Below are 21,114 nucleotides of genomic sequence, written 5' to 3' on the forward strand. Positions count from 1 at the left end.
CCACAGCACACACTTATGCTGTTTTTACTCCAAAAGTGGCGTAATTAAAGAGGTTTTTAAGCACAGGTCCAACTGCTAAAATAAGCAAGTAAATCTTTTCCCGCTGCCAGTAGTAGAGTGTTTACCCTTTGTGTTCTGGGAGGCTACAATGTGTTCAGAAGTGGACATTAGGACATTCAACTGTCAGCTCTACACAGCGGGACTAAGACAGACTACCGTTTTCAGGACACTTTGAAAACGGTGAAATTGATCAGTCTCATTTGATTTTGTCTACAAGTTGTTGGTTTAGTGTCAGAGTCTCCATGTGAAACCTTACAGTTGATAAATGTGTGTTTCTGTAAAGAAAAAATCAGCTGTGCCCACTCTTGCAGCCGTGAGAGCAGCACCCTCATCGAAAATTAGCATGTGCATCGAGGTGTTGTGTTCGCATCAATACCGATTGGAGCCAGAGCCGAAGAACATCCATGATTACTGCAGAGTCATTTGATGTGGGACTGAATGCAGATTCTACTTTTTCCCACTGAAACTAGCAGCTCTTAATGGGTTTTTTGATTAGGGTAGAAAGGCTTTTAGTCAAAACTCACAGTAACTTGATACCATTATGTAAATGTTCAAATCTTACTGAATATTAGTCGGGTAGAAACGCAACAAGAAAAACACATCTGTGTTCGGGGTGCATCGTTACATATTAAGCATTTGAAATTTGAAGATCGTCTGTAGATCTTTGGCTGATTTGTCAAAGAAAAATTTAGTTTTTAGCTGAACCTCTACTAAAACAAAGCTGGCATTTGAGCTTAAGATTAATACTCTCAGTTTGCATGAATAGCAAATAGATTTCTCTTCAATTCTTTTGAGATATCCAAGTTTTAAGCATCTTTTGTTGCGCCGGAGCTGTCCGCCTCCATTGCTTGGCCTGCTCTTTGTCCTTTAACCTCTGCCCTTTACCCGCTCCTTCTCCGCACCCTCCTCTGGCAATCCAGCCCCGTCAGACCAGGTTAAGAGTACGGCCAACTCTGATGCAGACCTTTCCTGCACTGTCTGTAAAACAGTAATAAGACTGACCGATCTTGATGGAGTTCAAGCAGTTCAGTAACAAATGCGCTGTTGTCCCCGGTGATGAAAGCTTCCACCCGGTCTCTTTTTAACCTTTTGTTTTCTACCGCTGGAACCAAATGCATGAAATGCACATAAGCTCACTCTCCAAAGCTTCTTTCTTTGGTCAGAGAGCGTCTCCTCAGCTTAACTTTGGATTCCAGCCCGTCTAAGACATGAAAGTCTTGTCGGAGCAATGGAGTACCTTTGAGTGCTAAGTCCAGCTACATTAAATCCTGCTTTTTTGGTCTCTCACCCACACACGTGTACAATCGTGCTTTTGCTCTATCTCCATTCCTTCCTTTCTGCCTCATTTTCAAAAACATCAGCTCAAGGGCTCTTTCAACATCTCTCTTCTTCATCTCTCTGTCATTTTCTTCAATGAGAAATGGCTTGCAATCCAGAAATCTGAAAGCAAAGTCAGACTTTCCCGATACACATCACAAACTCAAAGGCGACTGATCACCGTCAAAGCAACTGTTGCACAGGTTAATCATTCAAATGACTGCTGCGGAGCTGGTGCAAATCATTTTAATGGTCGATTCATACATGCAAACACACTGTTTCTAGTTGGACATGATTTAAACCATTTTTGAACACGATCCTCACAAAGAAAGCTGCATGTAGTGCTTTTGAATGCATTATTGCACATTTCCCAGACCCCAAGAAACATCCTCTTGCATATTTTATCAAGAAACAGTTTGTGGCTCTCCTCCAAGTCTTTCGAGGGATGAATGTAATAATTTTCAATCGCTGCGCTGTTCCAAAGGGAGCCTAGTATAAAGAGAGATTGACAGATGTGAGCTGGATTACTCCGCTGCTTTGAACTCATTCCAATTTTCGGTCTGTTGCAGGTGCTAAAGAGATTGATATTGCCGCTACCCTGGAGCACTTGAGAGACCAGAGAGCTGGCATGGTCCAGACAAAGGTAAGGTCTCTGGCTTTGAGTTAGAGAGGTGGGGGAGGAGGAATATGGGGGAAGGGGTTGCAGTCATTCAGAGAGACTATTGTCTGCTTCATGCACACAGGATCAGGGGAAATGATGGTGTAATTGATAACTGCTTCAGGATTAGAAAAACATTGTCCTGGAAAACAATAACTCCACATTTATCACAGGACATAGAGAGTGACCTGAAATTTCTCAGAAATATTTTTAAACTGAAGCATAATAAGATATTGCTTTCAATACTAGTTAAGAGTGCAGGTATTTTATCACATGACCAATTAATTGTGCTGTTTATGAAATGTTGAGGCCGAAGAGATGTGATAAAAAGCCAAAGATATCAAATTTATAATTAAATTAAACAAATAAACAAAAACAAAAAACCTGCATCCTCCTGCATTTCAGAATCAGTTTACATTTAGTGTTTTTGGTATTCATGCTTTAAATGCACTTGACTGGTTATTTAGGTATAAGAATAGTCTATGTTTCTTTTATACCTGTATAAATCTGTCACTGATTGCACTTGCATTCTTTAGTCTCAAAACTTAATATCACAGCAGGACTTCCACCTCACACTATTTCAGGGAGTAGTTTACAAGCCTTTCCGCTCATCTGTCCCTTTTGTTCGTCTCTCGCAAATTGAGAATTGTAATAACAATAATGATAAAGGAAAACCCCATGTAGCAGTGGGTGATAATATTTATGGGAGCCGCTTGCTAACAGACTCCAGTGTTCCTAGATGGTTCATTAATGCTGCTTTCACAGCTGTGTTCTGTTCAGCAGAGAAAAGCTTTTCAAGCTATCTCTTTTTTCTTCTCTGACACGTTTAAGTGAAATTATTTGAATTGGAATATTGTTATTCTACTTTGCAGATTCATGTTGGCTCCACACAAATTAGATAGCAATGAGGTATGAAATTTAGAGTTACATATTAAGAATTGGATAACCAGTTTCTTTTTTCCCCCTTCATGATGTTTCCACTTTATTTTTAGATATAAAAAAGGACATTAAATCCCTGTTTTTCTGGTTGCTCTTTTTGAACGACACAAACACGCAGTAATTACAACATGTGTGACCGTTTTTTTTCCTCACCAATATCCGTTTCTGAGCTGTCGAGCAGAGATTGATCTCCCCCCAGTGGTTCAAATGTGAACAGCTAAGCACGCACAAAACCTCATTTTGAAAGTATTTCCAAACTTTCAGCTCCCCCAGAGAATAGATTATCACCCATAGCTGTGGTGTAGATAAAGATGGATGTGCTTACATATTTTCTGGCCCCATCACACACTCATAAAGCACCTAAGAATAGAGACTCCACATAATCTCCACTGCAAAGCGAAAGGCACGGCCATCAGTGACTTCTCTGTATTGATTTAGCCTATCCTCAGGCCAGACTATGGCAGGCTGTGTGTTGACACATCTGAGGACTGTTCCCTCCAAACTCCTACGTAGCCTCTCTCTGTGAGAGGACCCCGTGGCCTGCAGCCTGGGGAGACGAGAGGTATATAAAAACACCAGGTCCATGGGGCAAACATCAATCAGCTCCTCTGGGAAAACTACAGGCTGTTTCACAATCAAACACACACACACACACACATGCTTAAAAAGCTGAGAGACAGTTTGACTCAAAAGCTCCATTTTAAGACACACCTGGCTGGATCAATGTCGTGCCGGCTGTGTGTGCACCTCAGGTTGAAAGCTCAGAGAGCGGTTCAGCTTGAGTCTGTGGCAGGGCCCAGGCAGGGTCGGGAGATATGGAAGAAAAAGAGAAGGCGGCAGCTGCCAATCATTCTAAAATGGCATCCCAGACTTGCCGCCGACTAAAACTGTATCCTTCCTTCCTTCCCTGTCTTTCCCTGCATCCCTTCCTCCCCCACCTCCTCCTACTCTTCCTCCTCCTCAGGAGCAGTTTGAGTTTGCGCTAACAGCCGTGGCAGAGGAGGTGAACGCCATCCTGAAAGCGCTTCCACAGTGAAAGCATCACACCTCCCCTGCTTCCTCTTCTTCATCTCACTCGCTGAGCACTCAAGACTGACATCTCTCTCTGCCCTCTCCTCTCCTTGCTCTGTCTCCTCCTCTTCTATCTCAGCCTCCTCTTCACCTCAATATAATACTGTATACTGAATGTCGTGCCAGGTATCTCATCTGGATCCATATTCACTAATTTAAAGTAGGACTGTTGATCTGTAGTTCTGTAGTTATTGGATCTGAAAAGTGGAGACACAGATCAATGTTCCCTCTGTGAGTTTTATGAATATGGACCCATGGTCCAATATAACTGTGATGTTGTTTCTGAACATAATGTTGCAGTGCCACCGACGAGATGTTTACGTGATGTCAAGTGAAGATTTTTGTTCCAAAATTAGCTATCTGTTGTTAAAAACTGACCCAAATGCTTAGAAAACAAACTACGGCAGGGCTGCAGCTAACGATTATTGTCTCAATCGTTTCATATGTGGGATCTTAAAAAAAAAAATCACGGTAAATGGTGATTATATTTTCTCAAAGACCGTATCATTTTGCTTACTTTGTGTGAATAACCATCTACAATCCTGAAATATTCCAAATATTGTGATATACGACAAAGAATAACTGAAGATGATCGTATCTGAGAAACTGGAATCAGCGAATGTTTGGCGATGTTGTTTTAAGAAGAACAAACATTGGTTGCTAATAGATCTTTTATTTTTTTTGCTGATCATCTAATCAATCAAGGGACTAATCGCTGCAGCTCTCAGCTGTAAGACTAACAATATGTAAATTCAGTTCCCGCCTGTAAAAAACATGAAATTGTATAGAATCTGTCCTCTAATGAAGTGATGTGCTGGATCCATGTCGCGTTTTAGAAGTCAACTCCTCATTTTTCTCCCCCTCCATGATCTGAATCAACTACTATATTCTCAGCATCACATGTACAGATGTGAAAGTGTGTGTGTGTTGTTGTATTTTGGGTCTCAGTATTAAACCAGAGATTCTCTGACTCTGAAGAAGCATCACAAATCATGATTTTTGCAGCATATCAGCTGTTTTATCTTCTCACTATGCTGATTTTTATTTTTTTTTGGGGGGGGGGCTATGAACATCTCTGTTATTATTGAATGTAAAATATACAAACTGAGATAGTTATATCCTGTATTTAGAACTGCTGTCATCCTGTATCAATAGTAATAATATGATATAGAGTATAAATGAGATTGGGATTGTTTCTAAATTAGTTTGTTCCTCTATCACTGGTATATTGTGATATTTTGTGCAACATGACGGAATATTCCCTCTGTATAAAGACAATGAATGACTTTATGAATCGTTCTATAGTGCTATCTGATATACACACTGAGAGCTTCAGTGAGAACTATATATTTTGTGTGAGAAGTAACGTTCAGATTGATAATAAATCTGAATAGACTACACCGCGCTGATGTGTAATATTATTTCTGATACACTCACAAAACAGGAGCCAGGAGGCCATCTTTCCAGTGAAAGGCATTCAGTTGAATGGTAAGCCTTAGTAAAGTCACAAAGAAAATTCAGTATACTGTTCCCCTGAGGGTTTGTATCTGGGAAAGACAGGTTTGAACAGATGAAATGTTGGGTTCACCAACTCAGTCAGCAGAGAAAGTGCCTGGGATTTCAAACTAAATCAGTGTTGTATTTCGCCCACTGTGGTCGTGTTCAGTTCAATCAGTGTCAAATGAAAAATCCTGTTTGTATCATACCACAACTGTATATCTAACTTTTGTTTTCATCTGTTTCATTTGATCTTTTTACCTTCTTTGAAAAAAAGGTCTCATCTCTCAGTGAGTCTTTTCATGTTAATTGCTTGCTAAAAGGAAAGTTATTACTGAAAGACATTTTTTCCACATTTCCACATGAACTGAAATGTTCCTGTGTTGACAAAAACAGGTGACTGTCACTGCCTTTAATTAACCTTTCAGGGATTCTGAAGAAAATTCATTAATTGATGAATAAGCAAATGACTTGTTTAAGAGGCTTTCCTCAGCTGACAGTTCAATCAAAAAGTTTTAGAGGGAGATGGTTGTTTGTGATTAATGGTAATATTTTACAGTAAATTAAATTGAACTCATCTTATTCTAGATAGCTAGCAAGGATATTGGGACTGACAGAGGAATAATATGGTGTTGATATGATTATTTTGTTAGTTTAAAAAAATTCATCAACACCTCATAGATGTAGTCCAAGCATTTGAATTGTTTTGGTTGCCATCTTGAAGAAATATTAATTGATTATACTTAAGTTATACTTCACAGTCACAAAATGAGGACATGAAGGGCAACAACAATCTGTGAAGAACACCTGAAATGAAGGCATTTATAGATAAAGTAAGTAATGAGAGCTTATGACAGTGTGTTCATGGCAGGAAGAGAGCAGCGGGATAATCAGCTGAACTCTAAAGGTGTGAAACAAGCACGAGAAGCAAAAGTAACAGAAATGAGCAGAGACAAATCCGTTTCAAAGTAGACGGGAAATGCTTCCCCAAGGGTTGTGGCGAATTAAGTGTCAACTTACACGGAAAACAAAGTTGATTCGGCAAATGAATTGAATTATGGCACACTTTCAAAGGGATTTTTATTTAACCAGGGTTGTGTGAAGTAGTTATGAGCAGTCAGTATTTTTTTCTGTAGCAGAGGGCAGTAACTTTTTGATGCATAAATAAGGCAGCATAAATACCCTCAATATCACTAAAAATGCTACCAATTTGTCTAGGTTTGACATTGAAGAACAGTCTGGAAAATGATAAGCAGATCCACACTGTCTGATTCAGAAGTGACATGGTGTAAATATACACACTATCGAATGTACCGCTATGAAATATTTCTAGATTTGAGTTGTTTTAGAAGGAAAAAAATCAATCTTCAGGTGACCTTGTTCTGTGTAGCTTTTAGATTTAGTTTGCCCCTCTGGAAAGCTTCTTATTCTCCAAACTGAGTGCGCTCTGACCGTTGTCTACTGCATAGAAGATACTTACTACTCATAAGTACTTCTTGCAAACCTACTTGGCACTCATAGTACATATCCTGCAGAAGGGACATAAATATCAACTAAAAGGGTCATAACTTAATAACTTGTTAAAATCTTAAATTGATCTGTAAATCTTCAGTAGATAATTTATTAATCCTTAATTAAGTCATTTTTCAAGGTTTATGAACCTAAAAGAAGTCACTTAATTTGTAAATTAATATCACATTTAAATTAAAAGTATCCATGACCATATTTCAGCCACAGTAAAGATAACCTTTGCTATCCATAAAATTATAGAAATGGAGCATCCCTAACCAAGCGTAAAATAAATGGTGAAAGAAATCAGGTGGAAAGCACAATAAAGATTCTATTACCAGTGAAAACACAGTGTCAAGAAGCATGTATAGAGAATATGTAATTTCCTACCACTCAACAATATGTGCGTGGGGTTTTCCGTGCGAATGCATATTCATGTATGTGCTGCTCGTTGACATGTCCCTCCCTCCCCTGACAGTTTCAATAGCTAGGAATGAGGCTTCATGCACTTCCTGAGGCTTCATTTGCATATGATTCACTGATGAGCTGCCACCGCTAACCAGCAAGTCCAAACCAAAGCCCTATTAATATTCACCCATTCAGGTTGTAAAGCACACAAACCTAATCAGCTTAGAAATTACTGTATGGAAACCATAATTACGCATGTTTAATTGGTTATCATCTGATGGGTACAAGTTTATTAGAAAATGTATTCATGGTAATTGCTTCCTGAGGTATCTGGTGTGCTACAATAGCATATGATATCCTGTCAGCTCCCATTTAAGAGGATTAATGCGTTCTGGAAAAGTCACACAATTAGATACTGTGTATTGCCTCTTTGGATGCTTGGTTAAACTCAAACTGATTTTTTAATTTTGGGGTTTCTAAATTACCGTTTAGGCTTGGATAAGTCTGTGGAGTGAGGTCCCTCAAAATCAGCATATCTTGCTGTTGTTATGGAGTGCGAGCATATCACAGGGCTATATGTGCCTGTAAAGTAACCAAAGGACTGCGCAATCGTGGTGACACCAGAACCTGTCCAGCACGAGACAAAATGTCTACCACCGTGCAGGAAAGCTTTAAAATCAGAGGAAATACAGGCCAGGCACAAAAGTGAAAAGTCACAGGCATGAAATGAAGAAATACATTTTGAAAGAGGGAGTTTTGAAGGGAAGCTGTCTCAAAGACTTTGAGTCATTCAGTCCTGAAACAAGAGGATTAAAACACTGTCCAGGCCCCTCAGAGGGGCCTCCACACCACCAAGAACGTCGAGTGGGCCTTTTCAGCCATGGGCCTCAGTGAGTCTTACAGCTCCTTCCCACTCTTTGATGATCTCTCTATGGTCCATTGTAATCACTGTTGGCTCCCAGTCCTTCTGACACACTTGTACATTCATGTGGTTTTAAAAGAAAATACAATTCCAACCAGAAGTTCCTCTTTGAATAACCCTTTTTTTTCATAAAACTGTGATTTTCTCGCAGCAGTTCTTTTTTATTTTTCGGGGATAGATTTTTATAGATAATTGATGCACAGCACACGTGACAGGAAGACAAAAATTTATACAAAGAAAAATACAAAATGACAAGTGGAAGAAAAGGCAACAAGCCTGCTGACCCTAAGTCACTAACTTGAGGAAAATGCTGAAAAGGTTTATGATGAGTGATTATTGATTAACAATGTATGTACAATTTTCTCTCAGCTCCACAGAACTCATGAGCAACAACCTTTCTGCCTGTTTTCGTGCTACGGCCCGAAGCTTTAATGTGTCATGCTGATGCTTCCAGTGAAAAATGCTCTGAAAATGCCACAGTTGCCAGAGATAAACCTTTTCTGAAAACACATTGATACGCGTCATCGCAATATTTCTTTGGCCAAAAATTCCTGTGTCCTCATAAAGTGGTGGTCTGTTGGTGGTCCATTGGTGGGGAACATATTCAAACCTGTAGAGAAAGTCTACTGGGAATCCTGTTTATCAAAACTCAACAAAGTTCCACCTGAGCTGATCTCAGTGAGCTGCATGGGTTCATCACCCAAAACCTGGTCTGAACCGCTACGTCGGACACTTCATGTGACTGCAGCCAAAGTTCAGATGTGCTGTTGTGACATATGGTAGCACTTCTTTAAGGTAGTATGGACAAGTTTACTATTTTTTTAGTGCTTGTCCCATTGAATAACTTTGGAGAATTTGACTATAGCTTTAATCAGATCTAATAAATTGCTCCAAGATCATTTCTGATCTCACAAGAGAGAGAAGCACTACTGCATAACCTCTCAAATCATGATCAGTTTTTGGTGCCAAGTCCGAGAGGTGCTTTAACCCGCTGATCTTAGAGAAGAAAAAAAAAAGAAAAGAAAAAAACACCTGCAGATCATTCAGCTTTTCTGTCGTAACACGCAACATGCTGACAAACATGTCATTTCCCTGCGGAGAGGGGTTGGTAAATCCCAGAGTGTTTGCTTTATGGGATGCTTTCCAGATTTTTCCCAAAGAGAAAAGCCTTGTTTTTCTCCGCTGGTGTTGTTGGGAGTGAATGGAGAGCAGATTGCAGAGGCTGCGCCTCTCATGTCTGTCCAAGGGCTCGATACCTTTGATCTTCTTAAGAAACAAACAAGCTTTTAAACTTGGCACTTCTGCCTAGTGTCTCTCCTGATCTTCTCTCTGTGGTCATCAAAATGCTGATCCTGAGAAAATTGATCTTGCATGAATGCTTATCACCACCAGTGTGTAATCCCACTGTGCTGTCACAAAAACTTTGCTTGATGCTAATTTCAAAATCTGATCTTTTTTTCTTACCGTCAGCTCTTAGCTCATAAGAGTGAGTGTGTTTCAAATCATCTGATTTGCATCTCCAGGTAACATTTGGTTACTGTGGTCCTAAACAGGTTAAACAGTTATTTAAGATATAAAATCAACCTACTTTAAGTAAAGGATGCATTGTTTTATTCCAGAACAGTGGTTTATTTGAAGGAGATGGCTTCATCAGCTATGTGTAAGTTCTAACTTTGCCTTGTTATAACAGTGGATTTACTCATTACTCAATTTAAATGGGTAGCACCACACAAACTAGTCCTAACTTTTAGAATAGCCGCTCACACTGTACTTTAAATTTTTTAACAGCATTCCACAGAAATGCACATTAGAAATTAACAATAACTTCATCCCTCTAACTCATAACTACGTGAATATCAACACTGGCTGGCTCAAAGAGTCATGGAGTCCTGGGTCCAAATAATGCAATATATATGCGCCTGAAAGGAGAAACAACCATATGAGACACAAAGGATGATGTCAAATGAACACCAATTGACCAACTGCTGACAAACAGATATAAAATGACCAAAATGAGACACAAGACAGCCATAAAATGAAGCCAAATGACCACAAAGAGACTCATAATTACCAATATGAGAGTAAATGACCAACTTGGGATAGAAAATTACAAGAATGAAACAAAACAGAGATGAATTGATGAAACATGTACACAAATAGACACTGAATGACAGTAAAGGGATGCAAAATGCCTAAAATGAGACACAGAATAACTATCACAGAGTTCCAAACATGATCCAAGACATGTTGGTTATTTGTGACCTTTTTATGGATTGAGACTTTAAAGGGATGCTAAATGTCCTCAAAAAGACTCAAAATGATTTAAATAATACAAAATGATCTATGTGAGACACAAAACAACAATAAGAAGGCAAAATATATGTACAGAGAGGTTACAAAATGACCTAAAGTACAGACACAACAACACAAACAACCAAAACTGTTTAAAACTGTTAAATATCCACAACAAGCAATAAAATGATGTGAGAAAATGTGACTACAGTTACATTTGTAATTATTTACATTATCTGCAAGAGCTGGAGCCTCTAAACATGTTAGTGGTGAAATTATGCTGCAGCTTGTGGTGACACCGTAAACTTCTTTTTCATCTCAAGCAGCAGATTTGCACGTTACTAAAATCTTTACAAGACATTTATTAAGTTCTGATGCAACCTGTTCTTTATTTTTGTAATGCTGGTGCAACCCAATCCTCATGTTAGCAGGGTACCACCGGTGCTTTATGGGAAATGGTCCAGCCATACTATTTAAAGAGACTCAGGGAAAGGTTCTGAGATAAAGGTGAAGCGTCTAAGCCAACATCTGCCTGAGCAGAAAAGCCAAAGACGATCAGCGAGAAAATCTTCTCTCATTACCCTCCTTGCTTCCATCTCTGTGGTTATTAATGGACACGCAACAGCACCGGTGACATTTTACATAGTTTCATCCCTGTCCCATCATGCATCTTGGGGATACTATGGCATTTGGCTGCAGTGTTTTTAATCAGTGTCTGCAGCGGCGCTGACCAGCACGACTTCAATCCTGCTCACTGTCACTCATCATAAGTGAGTTTATCAACACACATCTAATCGCCACACTCCGCGGGGACCTTAACCATTTGCATACTAAGATTGCCTTCTTTTGCTCTGCTGCGAACGCACCTTCTTTGCATAATTATTAATGATAAAGAGATGGTGAACAAACGTGTCAGAAGGTATTAGTATCAAGCACACAACTAGATGCAAAAGGATCCATTCAATGAAACATGGGGGCAGAGGGTAGCAAAACTAGAAACCAGGACTGTCAAGGGAAGCACTTTTGCTTGAGGGATGGGGCTAATGAAAGGGCCAAGGATGGAAGATAAAGACAAAAGAGACATTGTTTAAAAAGGAAGCCCCACTGAGATTAAGAGTTTGCGTCAAACATAAAAAAAAGATTGAAATATTCTCACAAATAGCAGACAAAAATGGAAAAAAGTTAAAGGCATACTCAAAGGATTTCAGGTTAGTATGAAAGCATTAGAATGCAGTAAAAGAAGTGACCAATAATATATAACATACAATTACATCAAAGAAAATATGCCTTTTAGAGGGAAAACCCACAGTGGCGAACAGCACAAGATGTTTACATACAGCAGAGCCACTGTAGCTGCTCTTTTTGGTATTTCTGCTGTGTACCATTAAAGCAGCAGGCCCATATTGTCTGTCATCTGTTGTCGGTAATTATCACTTTTTACACTGTCTTACCCTCTGTGGATAATGTTCAGCGTCTATACAAGAAGTGTTTCATCTGAGCGGTTTAACTGTTCGCCACTTTATATGAAACAGCTGCACACTTTTTACAGGACAGGAATAAATAAGTCATGCACACTATGGTGCAGCTGGGGGTTGAAACACCCTCCCTGCGTTCTCCGCTAAACACAGACCTGTGTACTCTCTGCACAGGATAATAGCATAATATTAAAAATGCCCGCAGCAATTGTTAAGTCACATCACTGGATTTGTACTACAATGGATGACCTTTAGTAAATCTTAATGAGGCTTTTTCATGAGTTTCCAAAGCAAAATATACTGTAGAATGATGACAGCAGTGTGAAAAATATAAGAAGCCAAACATTAACGCACAGTTTTCTGTGTGGTTTATAGTTGCGCATTATTAGCTTTCAGCTTAATTTTCGTATTATCTGGCTTGGAAAAAAAAAAAACAACAGCTCCATTTTTTTGTGCTGTTGTTAAAATATCAGCTGTTTGCCCATGCTTTCCTTTTCATGAGGGGCAAGACTCCTCAAACTTCACAAGTCACAGCGTTAGGAATGGTCTCCCTCCCGCCTCTCCTTCTACAAACATCTGATAGAAACCTCTGACCTGTCTTTTTTACATTAGAATTGACATCACTACCCCCCCCCACGATGGCAACCTAAGGGCCACTTAAAATGTCACCCCTTGAAATCTAATTTTTTTTTTCTTAATCCATCCAGAGGTGGGTGGTGGGTGGTGGGTGAGTTTCGGTGGAGGAGGGTGGAGATGGAGGAGGCAAGCTTTGGGCTCATCTGCATCACAGATTAGGGTGCTTAGAGAAAAATCAACCATCCATGATTCATTACATGTTTCCTGCTGAGCTTTCCGAGATGGCAACCATCCTAGCAACAGGATCCTAGCAACAGCAACAACTCTCTACCGTTGTGACAGCCTATCAGGAACTTTGATGCCTGATCAAAATTTAGCCAATGAGGAGGAGGGAGCTTGCAGAGAGTGTGATGATGCATTCTCAGTCGTGCAGTTGGCCAGACAGGGGTGTGTTTAAGGCTGTGAACTCCACCAGTCTGTATCCATTTGTACTGCATGTGTGTAAGTCTGATATTGATTTGTGTGTTTTCTGTTGAAGCAAATCATTACCCAATGGTGTCTTAGAGGCATTTTGTGATAATGCTTAGGAATTTCTGCCTTGGATAACTTGACATTTATGCTGACATGTTATCCCAATGTGTAATTCTGATGTCACGCATGTTGGTACTTTTGCCTTCATTGTATTTGATTTTAGATATATCTGCTCCAATAATACTGGCCTACAAAGAATATTGATCTTATTTCCTTTCGAGTATGATATGTACTTTTTGAAACTACATTTCTTGTTTCTCATCAACAAGACTTTGTGCACTTTCATACTTTATTGCAAATGTCTCCTCAGCAGCCTACATACAGCATAATGAGAGTAATGTTGCATTTCACATGCAAATGATCCAAAAGTGTGGGATGTTTGTTCACCTGCTTCACCGTAATCATACATCATTATTCAAAGAGCACTTTGTCTGCCATCTGATGTCAGATAGAGCTGATCTTCACTTCAAAGGGACATGCTCTGCTCTGGTCCAAATGGTCTGATAATATCCTCTGTGATGATGCATCACACTGATGTCTTCCTCTCCACTTTGGAGTAATCTTGTTCATCCCACATAGGCAAGATTTCTGTCTCATCGCACAATAATAGAATGAAGAAAACTACTCACATAATATTCACAAACATCCAAACGGTATCGACATATGGTTTTGACCTGAGAGAGATGAGAGTCCAACATTGGAGTTTTTTCTCATGGGAATAACATGGGGATAACTCTGTTATAGCTGTGCACTCCTTTAAAGTACAAACTGTAGATAAAAGCCACTTTGTCACTAATCTGTGAGAACTTCAGTATGTTGCAAGTCTACAATGGGAGCAGAAACAGTAAATACTTTGTGAAGAAGTTTAAAGATATTTGTGACAAGAGCCTCCATATATGGTGTATAAAAGGCAACCAAAAGCAATTTACGTATTGTCTCTTGCTCACTGCATGTATGTTTTCCTGCAAGCGTGCGCTGATTGCACACAGCAGGAGAGGGGTGTTTTTGTCATTTAAATAGCCCTGTAGATTGTTCGTCTATATTTTTGTCTCACAGTTTGAGCCTATACTTTTCTGGATTCAGAATTCACCTCCAATCAGCGCACTGTTGTTACTTGCAGATTGTCTCATCTGAAACCCGTCTCAGATCATTTCAGCACAAAATAACATCCAACATTTGAGAAAAGCAGCTTCCTCCCTTGAAAACAGAAGCAACACCCACTGCATCCCGGGAGAGTTTTGAATGTAATTCTTTTTGAACGACTCTCTTGTACCTTCAGCTGTGCAACTCAATTTTAAGTGGCTGCATTCTTCCTGATGTGACGGCCTCGAGTGAAGCGATTTTGGAAATCCGTTAAACAATAATTGATAAGATGATACAGATGGTCCTGAGGAACAAGGATCACATATAAGTAAGACACTAAATATAGTTATTGAGAAACAAACCTGACATGTTTCCAAAATAATACATCTCAAAGACATAATTTCTATACTAAAACTCAGGGGCTCCAGCATTACTTCAGAATGACTTTTTCTCTTGTTCCATCGAGTTGACATCTAAGTTTCATATTGAATTGAAATCACATTCATGGAAGAGTTGTGCTGCCAGCGGGGATCCTCTTGATTTTTCTTAATTGCCTATAAAGGGATTGACCCTTGGGGGTTTTGAGTGAAATATCTTCTCAACTTTTGAATGGATTGTAATAAAATTCAAATGATGCAACGACGGTAATCTTACTTAGTGCTAATTGGCAGAGGGTAAATCTATGCTTGGGAATATTAATCAGGCATTTCTGTAGACAACTGGCAGCATAATGAGAGTAAATGTTCATATACTTTCTCTTGAAGGCGCTAAGACCAGTCACACTGATCCAAAATGAACTAATATACTTTTAACATACAGTAGAATGCAGTAGATGCATAGTAAAATAACTGTAAAGCCAGTAGTGGCCTTGTAAAATGGTCAAGTATTTGTCTTAGTAGAATAGGTGGGCAAACATGCAAATAAAATCTGTGCAAATGTTGTTACAATATCCTTCGCAGATCATAACAACGCTTTACATTTTCAGTTTGTGTTTGAGTGTCATGGTTGCAGCCCAGTGGTTGTAGATGTTCTCCTTGGGTTTTTGGTCAGATCTATCCCTTACATCCATCCAGTGGGTGATATCAATTAGGCTGTATCCATCTTTTCATGCACCTTTTAGCCCACAGATGTGCAGGACTTGACACTGACAGGTGTCTAAAGATAGTGTTTTTGTCTAAACTCTGAACATGGTAAACACTGCATGTAGATATCCATCTTAGAATTGTCACTGTGAGCACGTAAGCATGTTGACATAAGCGCTTAACCCAAAACACAGACTTGCAGAGCAATGACAGCAAGGCTTAAGATCAATCCAACATGAACAATCACAGCTGCTAATTACTTAAACAAGTCCAGTCCAGTGTTGCAGAGAGGGCACCATTCTGCAATTACTTTGTTGAGAGCTGTATCTCTACTTTTTACCTTGTGGTCATGATGATAAAAAAAAAAAAAGTAATTTCCTGTAAAATCTTTTCACTCCCAACACCAGCTTAGTCTGGTTTAAACTCAGATATTGCGGCTATGCTTTTAACGAGTAAGTGCATCTAAAGTCATTTTCTGTGTAGCTTCCATGCTGTGACCAACCAAAAGTACCCCCCCGTTCCCTGCTGAGCTCTTCTATCCAGGGATTAAGTGACACTCACTGTCCAGACTGATTTCTGAACCTGTCAGAAAACACCCATCCAAGTCAGACAAAAACTTTTCTTACTCCACTGTTACAGTTCCTTCAGGCTATTGTCTGGTGTACTGCAGTTGTAGAAATGCTCTGGATTTGTGCAACTTGTACACGAACACAAAACTCAGGGCTTTTGTTCAGACTCACATAAATCCTTTTTCTGTTCCCAAGACAAGCAGCAATAATACTGCTAATGCAATAATGCGCAGCAAACATCAAATACACCAGCAAGCACTAAGAATCAATCACTAAAGAATTTGCAGATGTATTATATTTCTGTTGGATGAGTGTCAAGAACAAGCTCTTTGCCAAATGTGCAGAAAAAAAAAACTAAAATCTACAGATTTATGTTAAATTATGTTTCATGGTTATCCATTTAGCATTTAGAAAAATGTTTCATGCTACAGGATAATGTGGGAAGCCATTATTGTAGGTGGAGGTGTGAATCTCCCTGCTCCCTTTGCCAGTTTACTAAAAAGGACCCTTGGCATCCTCCCTCCTAATCTGCTGAAGATACCCCTGGAAAAAAATTCTCTAAACTCCAATTTAGCTGCACCTAAATCCCTGTCTAACAGCTGTTCCATAAAAAAAAGAACATGTGGGCAGCGTTTTGTTTCACTTCATGTGTTCAGTTTCTAACTGAAGGCTTGAATCTATGTGCATCAACCATCTTTTCACTTTAAAAGTCCCGAGTCCTTGAGTGGCAACAAAAGCTCTGCAGCAAGCAGGTGAGGACTGATTCTCTGTGCAGTGCTTACTGTTCAAAGCTTATTTGATATCCAAGGGATTTACAAGCAATTTCTGCAACAAACAAATTTTCATTCTGCCGGTAGAAAAAGAAAATTGTTTCAGGGCTTTATTCTCTTTGATGTTGATTTAATCCAATCAGAGGCACTTATAAATCCAATTGCATTTATTAATTTTAACAGCACTGTTCAATTGTTGGAGACACAACCTCCTATTTGTACCAAGCCAGCAGTTGTTTTTGTTTTCTTTTTTCAATAACAATAATGATGAGCATGTGAATAACATGATTGGGCACTGAACCGATTGGTTTATTTAACTGTGTTCATTTAAAGTCTCTTCATATCTGTATTCCTATTGTATATACCATTATATGTAAGTGTAAGCGTCCCAGTCTAAATAACTGGAGAGCATATTTTATTCTTCTTCTGTTCTCTATTTGGTTTGTGTGTTCATGATTTCTGAGTCCAGAAGATTACAGAAATGCACACGTTTCAGTACGTTATATCTAAAAACTAGACATGAGTACAGGTTTGCTGAGACTACCGGCAGTTGGTTGCCCTCTTAAATGTGGTGAAGTCTGCAGCAAGTTTCACACGATCAGGTAGCAGAACTTTTCTCCTTTCACAGAAAAAGCTGTCTGAGCAAAAAGAGGTTTTACAGAATTTCGTGCGAGGAGCATGTCAAAGAGCACATTTTTCACACTGTGCACATTTGTATTACAGATGTGATGTTCAGGTCCTCTGATTCCAGAGTAAAATATGTGTCAAGTTGTAAATCTATTTTTTTTTTTTAAAAGGAGACAAATCTAAGAAAGTTTTTGCTGTATATTCTCTCTCCCTTTCACCAATATTATGATACATTACATACTCTGTTGTCCCCATATTACAACCTGTATCATACACTGGTTAGATGCTTTATAGATATGGGGTTCCAGCAGCAGGATCTAACCACATTTCTCTCACAACTGTCAAACAGACTGTAAAAGGAAAGTTGCAACACCCTACTCTCAAATTCTCAAACACGTCTAGTCAGTACAAGCCATTGTTTCAATAATCTTAGAAGTTGAGGAATGAAAGAGTTGTGGTAGAACTGTGCCCCAATTTAAAGTTTAATTATTCAGAGAATAACAAAATTGTGTGTTCTTCCTTCTGTCACTGTAAAAGGTAAGTGAGACCAACAAACATCATGCTGTCTGAGATAACACCAAATCACTAAGCTGGGGGTTTGTACTGACTGGTAAGAGTAGGGATCAGTACTGCTCATCAGTTCAGTATCGTAACAGCACTATGACAAGAGCTGTTATTGGTTCTTTTGGTCATTTAATTGGTAGCATCATTTAGAAGCGGTATAAAATCCTACATAGAAATAGCTTTACATCCTCGAATGTATTTAAATCAAGCCACGTAGTTAAAAACTGTGCATTTCTGAGATGTGTTTTCATTAGATCTTACGGCACATCAGTTGACCCTCAGAAGACTCGTTGCACTTGTCGGATAGAGCATCGTCCCCACTGACTCTGCAGACGTGTAACAACCTTTTGAATATATATTTCTCTCCATCTTTGTCCAGAAGAGCAGAGTCTGTGTGTTGTCACGTGCGTGTGCATGTGTGTGTGCGTGTGTGCTGCAGCGTGTCACTGAGAGCCCCTCAGACACAGGCTCTGATGCAGAAATGTCTCTCCTCTGGTTGTATTAGTGTTAGAAACGGAGTCGGTGGTAAAATCTGCATGTTTCTGTTTATGTGGCTGTGATCAATTACAAGCACTCATTTTCATAATTTCTCCCATTCTGAGAGAAGTGACAATGTTAGAGCTTATTGATGATAAAATCTTCAGTGTTTTGCCCTCTCTTCAGACACCCCCACCCTTCCCCAAATTAATAATATCCCTGCAGCAGCAAAAAGAAAAAAACTGATAGCCCTCCCCCTTCTCTTAACCCCGCTCACTATAAAAATTTCCATACACATCCTAACCGGGTGATTGTTTTCATCCTGTCATGACAGTTTTGTGCATAATGCATTGTTTGTGTTTATAGTTTGTGTCTTCCATCTTTTCCCCATTAGTTCATCTCTTTTTTTTATTTACTCTACTGTTTTTTCTCTAATCTACTGTAATGAGTGTAGATACTTACATTTAACATAATTTCTCATCATGTAGTGGGTGTCGATAGGTGCTTTTTCTCTTAAGAGGAGGCAGCCGGTATTTGACACGGAGCTTGATGGTGTGCTGTCACTCTGCCTTTGCTATACGGAAGGTAGATTTCTCCAGAGTGGAAGTCAGCGGGAGGATTTCAGTTTTTGTAATTTCTTCAACAGGAGGAGGGCTGTAGAATTTAAGGTGGTGGAAGGAGATGGGCCACTGCTTCGACACTGTTTAATTAAGCCCTCAGAGACCACTAGGTGCATGGGAATAAGGGCCAAATGAGTTGCTAGGTCATGTGCAAGCGTTCTTCCACATGAATAATACAAAACACTGCAGGCTCATTCAAAATAATCTGAGGATACTGCTCTTTCCAGGGCTCTGCCCCATGTGACAGGAAAGTCCAGGGTGTTTTGTCCCTGCTTCCATCCAGTTACTGTCCTCCAAGGAACAGTTGGTACAGATTCATCCATGTAAATGCAACAAACAAGCAATACATGTATGTATATATGTATATATATATATATATATATATACTTAGTATATATACATGGTCTCAGCATTTGATTGTGGCATTATTTATGTCTGCACTTGATTAAGTTTCATGCCATCGTATGTGCATTGTTGATGCAAAAGCCACTGAGTCATCTGGCTTAAGCTGCTCTGATCAATAATTTCATAGCAACAAAGGATCAAATGACTGTGTGTAATGTGAAAGGGTTGATTCTTGTGACAAACTCCAAGAATGAGTGTTCAGCATCTTACAGCTCCTTCGGTTCAGCCTCACTGTTCTGAATCACTCCAGCAGTCCACTGTTGTTTTACAGCAGAAAAGGTGCTGATAAACCCACTGAAAGCCACCTGCTCTGCACCAAGCAGCAGATACGTACCAGCTGGTAGACACTGTGAAGCCTATAGGTGGTAAGCTGCCAAATGTTCCCCTTTGGAGTCGGTGGAAACCAGAACAGAGTTAAACAGGAGAGTGAGTATTGATCCTGACTGAGTGATCTGCTCTTTGTTTGTTGGATGTGTAAATAAGCAAACATCAGCTTAATATTTATGGCTGTACTTCTCAAGAACTAATTACAACTGTGAAAACTATTAATGATATGTGAGCCTTTCCTTTTGAGATCATCTGTCATCTGATCCACTCCAACTTGTTGTTCATCGTGCCATTTAGAAGTGTTATTAGGGCACATTCTCCTCGTGCACATGGGCCTTTAAGTACCTACTGTGCCTAATAATAGGCTGTTGTAACCCATCCATATAGACAGAGCTAATGGCATTCATTGTGTTTTTTATGGTTATGATATTGTGGTTTTTCCAACTAAACAAGACTTTTAGAATACATGTTAACATATTCGTCTAACTGAAGTTCTATCTAAATTAATTTCTTAGTCATACTAACACACCCAGATAATGTGGTTATGAGTCACAAATTAGTCTTGCGTGTATTCGCTCAGCTGGACTTGAAGTGGACTTGGTGCAGTGCTCATGCTCCAGAGTGACCTGAAGTAACACAAGAAGTCGGCACACAGAAGAAAAAGATGGTATGAGAGAAAAACCATAAAGGATAGTGTGTATCTCATTTGTAAAGGAACGTGTACAGCACACATTTTGGTCAATAAACCAGCTCCCCACCCATTATTTTAAATTACCTTGTCGAGCTATAAGCGTAGCTCTGTTTAACTGTGCACTTGCGTGTACTGATTATCAAGTGTTTACTTGATAAAATACAAATTCTCAGGTGGGAAGATGGAGAAAGAAAGACATCGCATCAAACAGCTCTTTTTTACCGTGTGACTCCAGTCCAAGACCCTGGTACAACTCTTAGGCTGCACAGTTTCCTGGTTAGGTTTGAGTACTAAAACAATTAGGTTATTATTACAATTATTTAAAGTACATAAATATGTTTAAGAAATAAACTGTAGTTCAGGCTAAAATATATTCCATCACACAGTTGTAACATTACACACCATTTTGTCGGTTGCCTATCTGGCTCATCAACATGAGCATTAATGGTGTGAACCAGTAGGAACAGGAGGTACCAACTGGCCCATATAAATGGCAAGATTCTACATCGATAAACCCACTGAACAGTCTGATCAGTATCGACATTACCTTCTCAGCCAGACCCAGCAGATGAAATAATCCTTAGTGTGATAAAATGTGATTTTATATGATAAAAAGTTGACTGCCATTGAGTAAATGTTTCTTT

At 39.3% G+C, this 21,114-nt stretch overlaps 1 protein-coding gene across 1 annotated transcript in view; it reads left to right on the plus strand.

Annotated features, from left to right (window-relative positions):
- ptprn2 (protein tyrosine phosphatase receptor type N2) overlaps window positions 1-5,443 on the plus strand; it is a 131,342-nt gene extending 125,899 nt beyond the window's left edge. The window contains exons 21-22 of the mRNA XM_072378759.1: window positions 1,947-2,020; window positions 3,939-5,443. Coding sequence (XP_072234860.1) covers window positions 1,947-2,020; window positions 3,939-4,010 — 146 coding nt within the window. The 3' untranslated portion in view covers window positions 4,011-5,443. The remainder of the gene's footprint in view (window positions 1-1,946; window positions 2,021-3,938) is intronic.
- Window positions 5,444-21,114: the final 15,671 nt, after the last annotated feature.

The sequence above is a fragment of the Leuresthes tenuis genome, unplaced genomic scaffold (assembly GCF_036924035.1).
Source record: "Leuresthes tenuis unplaced genomic scaffold, fLeuTen1.0.hap1 SCAF_24, whole genome shotgun sequence".
Lineage (NCBI taxonomy): Eukaryota > Metazoa > Chordata > Actinopteri > Atheriniformes > Atherinopsidae > Leuresthes > Leuresthes tenuis.